The 10,841-nt window shown below is 32.1% G+C and overlaps 1 protein-coding gene across 1 annotated transcript in view; it reads right to left on the reverse strand.

The window, feature by feature from the left end:
• The window catches only part of LOC143066533 (sodium- and chloride-dependent glycine transporter 2-like), a 29,077-nt gene extending 21,979 nt beyond the window's left edge, over positions 1 to 7,098 (reverse strand). Inside the window, exons 1-4 of the mRNA XM_076239436.1 lie at positions 7,076 to 7,098; positions 4,964 to 5,118; positions 4,084 to 4,215; positions 2,965 to 3,235 (exon numbers count right to left, since the gene is read on the reverse strand). Of these exons, the coding sequence (XP_076095551.1) occupies positions 2,965 to 3,235; positions 4,084 to 4,215; positions 4,964 to 5,093 (533 nt within the window). The 5' untranslated portion in view covers positions 5,094 to 5,118; positions 7,076 to 7,098. The remainder of the gene's footprint in view (positions 1 to 2,964; positions 3,236 to 4,083; positions 4,216 to 4,963; positions 5,119 to 7,075) is intronic.
• Between the last annotated feature and the right edge of the window lie 3,743 nt (positions 7,099 to 10,841).

The following is a 10,841-nucleotide window of genomic DNA, read 5'->3' on the forward strand; positions in this document are numbered from 1 at the left end:
AATATTGAATTGTTGAATAAATGAAAAATAAATGTACGGTTCATTATTTGTAGATATACACAAAGTCATTCAATAAATATCATGTAGCGAATTCAGTGGAATGCAATTGAGATGAATTCAATTGTTTGCTAAGCCAAAATCCCCTATAAGTCAAAGATAATGCTATATTTTATTATATCAATGAGTTGTTTGTCTTATATCATAGCGATGTTTTTTTAATATAAAAAAATTATGAATGCGTTACTTTTCTAATATAACTGCTATAGTTTTCTATTATAAAATGAATACGATGACACGTCACAATGCATGTCAAGAAAACCGCAAACATAATTCACAAACTTAGTTCATGACTGACTTAATGTTTGAGGATCAATATCACTTAAATTTCGTATCTGTACCAAAATTAACGCTTACATGACCTTATCATTTCGAAAATATTGCTTGACCCTATTGATAGTTGAAAGTATTAACAACCTGTTCAGGCTATTGTTTTCAATCACATGGTTTAACCGATTACTTCTATTTGAAGTGATGATGCAATGGCGGAATTTAAATGCGGTTGTAAATATAGTCTACCGACCTGTTTAATTCTAATATACGTCCAGTGGCGGATCCAGGGGGAGGGGGTCCAGGGGTTTGAACTCCCTTTTTTGGCCGATCAATGCATTTGAATGGGAACATATGGTTGAACCCTTTATCCTAGGTTTGGAACCCCTTTTGAAAACGGTTGGATCCGCCCTTGAGGTCACACAACTATAGCCTATCCACATGGGTAATATCGAAATAGACAAAAAAATATCACTACTTAAAAGAAAAAAAAAATTCATTCAAACAATCCAATCCAATACAGATCCAAATAACAATGAATATTCAAATAGTAAAATAAATATTCCAAACAAATTAAAATGTACAAATGCTGATGTCCCGGACTTTGAAGATACCAACGGAGTAGCCTCAGACTATTAATTGAACAACTTCAGATACAACGAAAATCAAAAATCTTATCAAATAGAAAATGTATTTATTATTAAATTGAAAAAAATATTGAGAAGGAAAACAGTTCTTTTTGGATATTCATAAAGGGAAATTTTAAAGATTTATAGATATAAGAAGATGGTGCATGAGTTCGAATGAGACAACTTTCCATCAAAGTAATAATTTGTTTCAAGAAAACCATTAGAGATCAAAGTAGGGCCTTAAACACGGAGCCTTGGCTCACAGCAAACACCATGCTATATAGGAACCAAAAAATACTAGTGTTAAACCATTCAAACAGGAAAACCAACGGTCTAATTTGTAGAAAAATGGAGATTCAAAAGTACAGGTCAGATTTTGTCGAATCAATCTGAACGAGGACAGTATGATTCATCTTTGTCACAAGTTAGTTTCATTGTTATCAATGACGAAAGTCTTCCATGGGTGGGTTGCGAGCATATAAGATATATATTATTTCGGTGCGTTCATTATAAAATTTGGTTTATGTTATATATGTGAACAATAATTTTGATACTTAACTATTTGATTACGACATTGTTTATTAAACGCCATCGGTACTGACATTTTCAAATTTTGAAAATGGTGGATTGAACCTGGTTTTATAGCGCTAAACTTCTCACATGTATGACAGTCTCACCAAATTCTGTCATATTTACAACGATGCGTGAACAAAACAGACATAATAGGTACAATTGTCAAATGTGGGTATAAAATAATACTAATAAGTACTAATATTGATAAAACAAAAACACCGCTATGATATTTTAAAAGTATCGCATTGATATTAGAACTAATAGCATTTGTATATTTATGTATATAAAAAAAAAAAAAAACACAGTACTTCAAATTTTACACGGACATAAACTTTTAATTCTAACTAACTTCTGAATGTATACTTAGACGCAACTGTTGTTTATATTTGAACAATAAGTTTTAAAGTTAGTATTTTCTTAATTTTTCGCTGTCGAAAACAACATTTTCCGGATGAAATGTCTGCATATTAACATTTGATTTTAGACAATATCGCTATGTGATATAAGAAAAGTTTTTATCGATTCGCTTCTTCCATAGACTGCCTTTAAGTTAGTCGTCCTTATTTGTTTGATTGAGTAACATATTTTATTCTTAAGAATTGAATGCTTCTTTTTGTAACTTTATTGGGGTGTAATTTTAGCGTTGACCGAAGTACATTTTCTATGAATTTCTAAAAATGTGCGCACTGTCAAATCTTTTACAACCCTATGAAGTTACAAAAAGAAGCATGCAATACTTATAATTACATTAAATGTTTTAAGCTAGGATCACGAAAACACGATTTTTGTCAGGTTTTTATTTAATTTACCTGTGCACCTTATTGGGACCTCGATACAAAAAATTGGTGCAACCTTTATCGGTCCGTGTTGTTCATTCTTTAGTTTTCTATGTTGTGTCATGTGTACTATTGTTTGTCTGTTTGTCTTTTTCATTTTTAGCCATGGCATTGTCAGTTTATTTTAGATTTTTGAGTTTGACTGTCCCTTTGGTATCTTTCGTCCCTCTTTTATCGAAATAGTGTATCCTCTACAGCCTAAAGCCCGTTCTAACAAATCTGATAATATGAATAATTATAGGCTTTATAAATGGAATGATGTCTGAATTATAATATGAAAAGGTACTAGATTTATATAGTAAATATATATTTGTGCATTAATCATAAACATTTACATGTATATATAAGTCATATACTATTGAAGTTTCATGCTGAATACGCCTGAAGTAATTGGCACTGGAGGTAAAGCCAACATCAAACAAAAATGACCAGTTGATAGAAATGAAGATACATGTTCCATATAGCATATAGCTTCAAAAATTAGAATTATTATACACCTACATTTAGGCTTCAAACATTTTTTTACATGCTTCACAAAACTATTTTACACCTATCCGAAATAGTTTTAAATTGAAGAATATTTGAATTAGAATACGTACTCCCAGAATTCTTCGGAACTCGTGTAAGCTTCCACGTGCACACTGCCATTATGAAATTGAGTAATGTTACTTAGTTTAACAGTACCATTCATCGCTTCCTCATCAGAAAATGATCTTATATAACAGCCTTGTGTGTTCCAAGTGTTATTGCATGATGTCCAAGGCAACGGCGACAGAAAGGAATTTCCAAGATAAAATAATGTCCAGGATATGACGGTAGAATAATAAGAAGCTGAAAGTACGCACATTAGAATAACTCCATATCCTATACCTGTAAATAGAAGGACATTTAACATTTAAACTAAAAATAAGGGATAAACTTATCCTTACGATAAGCGTATACTATGTTTTTACAGATCTTGCCGAAATAAAAGGTTTCAACTTTCAATTCACGATTGGACCGGCATTGTTTTATTCAATTCCAATTTGAATGTTTTTTTAGTCAAATCACATGCCATTTCAGAGTACATATTTAAATCTCACAATGCAAGATCAATAGTTTACATTTTTAAGTACATTTATTATCGGTTGAAAACAAAACTTTACGACAAAAGATATGATTTCAGCTTTCCAATTGTGAACTTTCCATTTCTAAATAGCAACATACCATCAGCACCTGCATACGAGGTATATATCTCCAAGTTGATACGATATTCCCGTGCTTGTTTTTCCTATCATGATTTTCTTGATAGAGGGTTACTGCTCACAGGGAAGCTTTTAAACCAAGTGTTTCAAATGGTGAAGTTGAAATTATCCCTTCTTAAATTTTACGGACGCCATCACGAGTTCATTGACCATTATGGAATAACCGTTTCTCAAATGATATCGGATATGTTCCTTACGTTGAAACTACAATTCCCTTCCATTTCATGAATGTTACCTACCGAATTATAGTATTTACTGGATTTGTTATAATATGAACAACACAAAAGGTGATCACCCCTAGTTTTTGGTGGGGTTCGTGTTACTTATTCTTTAGTTTTCTATGTTGTGTCATGCGTACTATTGTTTGTCTGTTTGTCTTTTTTATTTTAGCCATGGCGTTGTCAGTTTATTTTCGATTTATGAGTTTGACTGTCCCTCTGGACATGTTATCGAATGTTGAACTATAAGTATTACCTTTAAACAATGGACAACACAAAAACAATCTCCCTGGTCCAAGGCTGGAATATTGAGCGATTGAAAACTCCATAAACATAAGCGGCATTGCCATGGCAAACATAAATATGAAATATGGTATCAAAAATGCTCCTGTATATAAAAAAGTTATAGTAGAACATTTTTTACATCATTTAAACATTAAATTAACAGCAATTTCCATTATCAACGTTACCTTCAGGTGATTTTCTCATTATAGCTATATAAAAAGGCAAATTTCGTCACAAAGGACCATAATTTGCTTTTTCCTAGAATTTCGAATTTTAAAGGGTTGACTTTCGTGATGATTATAGTAACGTATCACCCATTCTTTTCGTTCATCAACAAGTATTTTAAAGATACCTTAAAACTAGAATTAATCTCATGTTTTATGATTTTTTTCAAATATTTACTTATTCATAGTGTTAAATAAATTAGGTTTAAATTTTGTCCTAATGTAAGTATCAAATTCATTTTGTCTTTTGAACATGCTTATTACTAACTAACGAGAGATATACTATTTACAAATATTCAAAACTCGAACATTCAAATTCTATATAACTGTACAGTCTTTATATTAGCTTATGAAAAAAAAAAATCTTTAAAACAACAAAAAAACATTTTGACAATCTTCTCCTCCTGGTGAGAAGAATAAACTTGATAACTGTCAGGGTCATACAACTGCTTAAAGTTTCTTAATTGGTTATAAAGTGACAATAGCGATGGCGGGGACGATGAATATGACCTATTTGGTTTGGGGCTCTTCAATATTTAATGATTTGTTTTGTTTATAGTTTTGATATTTGGCGTCCACGATGTCGACTATAATGCTAAGAAAGTAAAATGTAATAATATTGCTCACCTCCACCATTTTTAAAGCAGATATATGGAAATCTCCAAACATTACCTAATCCAACCATAGACCCAATACACGAGAAGACAAACTCAAACCAGCTCCCCCAGGTCTCGCGATTTAATTTAGGTTCGGGCATATTTATTGATTCTCTACGTAACTCCCTGAAAATAATCATGAAAATCTAATTCACATATTATGAGAGTGCAAAGAATGTCGTGTTCGATGTTCGAGGCCATAATAAAATACAAGAACCTTATTTATTTGTAAGGATTCTTAGTATTTCAGTGTCTATATGGTTAGAACTTAGCTTATCTCTGATATCGACCTATTCCCGAAATTGCAGTCACTTTAATCACCTCAGTTCCAAAATTTCCTAGTAGGACACACGATTTGAATCTTTAAATTATCCATTTTAACCACCATAACAGCAACATACCAACTTCATCTGCATATGGGATATACATTACCCAACTCATTCAGTTTTCAAGAGCTTACAGACTAATTTAAAAAAAAAAGTCACCAGTGTCTGAGCAGAAAATCAATAAACCATGGTTAATATGTTAAAAACGTCTGGTCCTTTTTCTCAAAAAGATCGTCAGAAGATACGAAGACCTTGTTGATATTATGCGTCAACTTCACAAATAATACACGATGGTCTTGAAGAATAGCATAGCTTCTAGGCACTGACGTTGTTTATCATTTTAATTGCATGTGATAGTGTTCTTTTATTTGTCTTTGTAAATAATAACTTTTTATTGTTTAGTCTGTTTTTGATAATATCCATTAGGTGTGACTCGGTATTTATATATCCCGAATGGTGCTGTGCTATGGTAAATTTGTGTACTCTTTACTTTCGGTTTAGCTAGTGTGCTTTGTTAATATGATTTTTTTCTTTGATGATATATTTTTTGTTTGTTTTATTGTTTTTAAGGTCGTGACTCATTGTTGACTACTATGCCCCTACATTTGACGTTTTTGCCTAATTTGTCTGTATGTGTTGGTCCCCATTATTGTCAATGGAATTTTATGCGCCTGTCATACAAACGAGAGGTTAAGCTAGCTATAAGATCAAGTTTAATTCACAATTTTCTAAACAAAAATGCATGTACCAAGTCAGGAGTATGACAGTTGTTATCCATTCGTTTGCTGTGTTTGACTTTTGATTTTGCCATTTAATTTATGACCTGTTGTTAACCTTATTACTTCCAATAAAGGCAGCAGTAGTAAGTCTATGGACAAAAACAAAATCGGGGTAACAAACTAAAACTGAGGAAAACGCATTAGATATAAGAGGAGAACAACGACACAATATTAAAATGTAACACACACAGAAACGCACTAAGCATTAGACAAAATCCGATGAGAATAAAAAAATATAACATCAAAACCAAATACATGAATTTAGGATAGAAAAGTACCGGGACACGTCTAATAGTAATGTGAATTCACACTCAAATATAAGAGAGAAAAAAACGACACAACGGAACACAACGTAGAAATGTTACACACACAGAAACGAACTATGATATAGCAATGGCCATTTTCCTGACTTAGTACAGGACCTGAAGTAATTTTTTCAATAAAAAATTGTTTAAACGCTGAAGTATCACTTAAAACTTATCTAGCGTTGCGTACATACAAACGCCATTTTTCCGGTATAGAACCAGTCTACGATTGACAAAGACGATTGACAAAGGGAAGCAATTTGTTTGTGTGTAATAACAGTATCAAATCGGGGATTGTAAATGGACTATTGTGTAGTAAGGTTTACAATAGACATATGATTGTCAAATAGCGTTCATGATATTAAGCTTTAAATGGTCTAAATCAAATGAGTTGTGAAAAAGTAATTTTCTTTTTCAACCACAATACACCATTAAAAATTCTTTTATCATTGAATGTTTTTTTTTTAAATTTGATTTTGGAGGACAAGAAGGTCCAGGGAAATGAACATGTGACTTGGATGGAGAATTGTCTCGTCGACATCCATACCTCATCTTTTTTATCTATCAAACAACTTCTAAAATATATATCGAATAACAAAATAAATGCTGCGATAACGTCTTTCAGTAAATACTTCAGTTATATCACGTTATAAGTGTGCAACCATCAACTCACCTTTAAAAGTCTTTTCCTAGTCTACACAGAATTTAACATCATATTTTCATTGTATATCTGTATGTCCTTGCATTAATTATGATCGTACTTGAATATGACCATTGAGAATTAACCAGTTGTACATACCACAATCAGAGCACCTGGGTACACACCTTTAACCCATTGTGATTAAAGTAGACGTTTTAAGATATGCAGTGTAAATCGACTACTCATCTATGATTGATGTGCCAAACTGGAAGAAGACCCTTCCACCATATTTCTTAATAGCTCAATAGTAGCGGATATTTTGGCTAAATGTACAGATTTCCCTGCATTTTTTTTCATGCTAATTTTTTAAAATCAATTTTAGGTTCGATGTATTACTTGTGGTGTTGTTTGGTGGTAAACACTCAGAATGCAATGCATCTATAAATGAACAAAGCAATCAATCAATCGGGAATATCGTATGAATGTTTCTTCCAATACAAATGACATAGAAATATAACGTTATGTTCTTCTCATATTATATGATGGTATGGGTTGTTGTCTCTTTTCTGATTGAGTTTCATTGATAATATCCACCCAAACAAGAAATTAAAGAAACAAAAAGAAATAAAAAAATAAAAACGGCTTCCTCCGCCTCATTTTTAGACCTTCCCTTTGTTCACCTCATATTTAACAAAAGCTGTAATCTCAGTACTAGAATATTTGACAAGCTAGACTTTTTTAATATTGAAATTATAAATTCCCCCTATCTTAGCAGCAAGATACCGCCTTCACATGCATGTAGGATACATATTTGCCAACTGATTAGGTATTTAAGAGCTTGCAGCTGTTACTCAGGTGTCTGAACAGAAATTTGATGAACAAGGGACATTATTCGTAAAAAGAAAATGCGTTTGAAGATACCGAGACCTTGTTGTATAATATTTCATATCAACCTTCAAAAATAATACATGTTGGTTAGATTCTAGGTTCGGTGTATTTCTTGTTGTGCTGCTTGGTGGTTAAACACTCAGAATGAAATCAATCAATCTATCTATCAATCAACCAATCAATCAATCAATCGGAAATATCGTATAAATGTTTCATCCAATACAACTGAAATAGGAATATAGTAAAACAGATGCTCTGACATTTGACCACATAAACGGTGTATGATTGGAAATATTGAATGTACATTTGTATGTAGATGGGGAATGTGTCAAAGAAAAACCAACCCGACTATAGAGCAAACACCATCAGAATGTCACCAATTAGTCTTCAATACAGCGAGAAACAGCCGCACCCGAATTGAAGTTTTCTAGTAATTGACGTTGATACATATCTTCAATACGTGAACTAGGGTCATTTTTGTTTGCTTTGTATATTTAAAGTTTACGGTTAAGTCAATTTTTGGCAATATCCTTTTGGCGTCGCTCGTTATCTATACATCTCGCCATTATGTTACTGTGATAGTATAGCTTCTTTAGAGTGTCTAAATGCCGTTTTTTTTTTGCTTTAATGATTAGTTGTTAACTTGATAGAAATGAACATTACTTCGCAATGTTGACCGTTGTACTCTTATATTTATCATTTGTATGTTTATTTAGCTCCCACAAAAAGGTCAATACAATAAAATTCTATGAGACTGTGACTGCTACCTAGCTATAATAGGAACCAAGTTTAATCCTTCAGTTTCCAAATAAGGAAATATCTGTTCCAAGTCAGTAATATGACAGTTGTTTTTCATTTGTTTGATGTGTTTGAACTTTCGATTTTGTCATTTGATGAAGGACTTTTCGTTTTCCATGCTCCTTGGGGATTAGTACTTCTCGTATTGTATTTGTTTCGTGGATACTTTATTTGCATATGATATTTATCACAGGGTACATTTGGGATTCAAAAAAGGACTAAACATTCCATTGCTAACAACGGATTTCTTTCAATAATTGAACTACAAGAAATAAAAACAAACTGAATTATATGTTAAGGAATTACCTTCATATATAGTCCCCTTTGAATTATGAAAAAAAACCTTTCAGTATAAGAATATGCAGATGTGGTATGATTGACAATGAGACAGCTATACCATTAAATCAAAAAGTCGTGGAGAATTACTTATCCATCATTAATGTGTGTATATATCGCATTTAGTTTGATTATATTTTTTTATAAAAAAAACTAAATGCGAAAATAACGATTGATTTATCTAATAATCTAATAGCTACAGCTTTCTGTTTACTGTTACGGAATGAATCGGATTATCGACAATGTTCGCTACTAACTAAATAAACTGCAAGATGCATGGATGAGATTAACATTTGTGTATTCAGGGGGAAATGTATAACAGTTTATATACCTATACATCTTCTGATTGAATAAACTACAAAAAAAAAAAACCAAAAAACGTGAGAATGATTTGGAATGTGTTCAAGTAAAAAAGGATTATCATAATGGTTATACACATCACGTCTTTTAAAACGGAGGACTGCAAAAAATAAGAAGAAGATTTACGTTTATATTTTCAGATAAAAAACGATAATGATTACAAATACAACTTCTACCGAATGCTTTTTACCAAAAGGAAACTATTTGTTTCGGGAACCAGTAATACAAAACGTGACTGGAGTGGCTGTGTCGTTGATGTCTGTGATAGTCTATCTTAAGTGGTCTTCTGTTTGCATCGTCCACGATAATGAAACAGGTATGGTTATACAACTAGTATTATAATAAAACATATGGTAATAAAACAGGCATGTTAATAAACAGGTATGGTAATACAATGGGTATGGTAATAAACAGGTATGATAATCAAACAGGTATGATAATACAACAAGTATGGTAAAACAAAGGTATTGTATTAGACATGTTACGAAAAGGTATATTCACGACGCTGAGGTTGACAATTTACACTTTAAATGTGGGGAGTGTGTCGCAACACCAAAGAGATTACCTGTGTATACATTGGATTTTATTTAAAAACTGCACTGATCCTTTCGTAGAAGGCAATTCCGAATGGAACGAATATTCAATAACATTTATACGATAAGAAATATAAGAAATAGATATTAATACTTTCCATTATATTTTTAATAAACTATAATAATACTGCAAAAAATGGGGGACGTTCATGTTAATGCAGTAGATGTGCGGGGCAACGGAGACACGGGGTACATACGTGTGTGAATTCTTTGGCGAGCCCTCAATATATCTTGCAAATAATCTTAAGTATTATAATCTGTTGTATACCTACTCGTGAATATATATGGAACGATCATTTTTATATAGTTAAAAAGAAAAAAAAAAACAGTATGTATTTTTTTAGAAAATTTTCGCCCGGTCATATAGCTTCGAAGGCATGTATTTTCTTTCCCTATTTCCTTCCAACTTTGTCTCAAATTCAAAAGTGACAGCTCATTTTGTATTTTCTGTATAATAGTTTGTGATTGGTTGATTGTTGGTTGCTTAACGTTCAGTTGCAAATGTTTCATGTATGTCCAGAACGAGAAGAGGTTTGTGTAAAATATGATTCGCTACTCATCGGTTAACCAACCCTGTAGAGTTTCAAAAGCATTGCATAATGACTTAATAGGTATAGGAAGATGTGATGTGAGTGCCAATGAGACAACTCTCCATCCAAATAACAATTTAAAAAGTAAACCATTATAGGTCAATGTACGGCCTTCAACACGGAGCCTTGGCTCACATCGAACAACAAACTATAAAGGGACCGAAAAGTTTGCATTTACATCTTAAAACCACGTTATGCAGATATTTTGTATTTCATAAATTCCTGAAAATTTGT

Source organism: Mytilus galloprovincialis, chromosome 3 (genome assembly GCF_965363235.1).
Source record: "Mytilus galloprovincialis chromosome 3, xbMytGall1.hap1.1, whole genome shotgun sequence".
NCBI classification, from domain to species: Eukaryota; Metazoa; Mollusca; class Bivalvia; order Mytilida; family Mytilidae; genus Mytilus; species Mytilus galloprovincialis.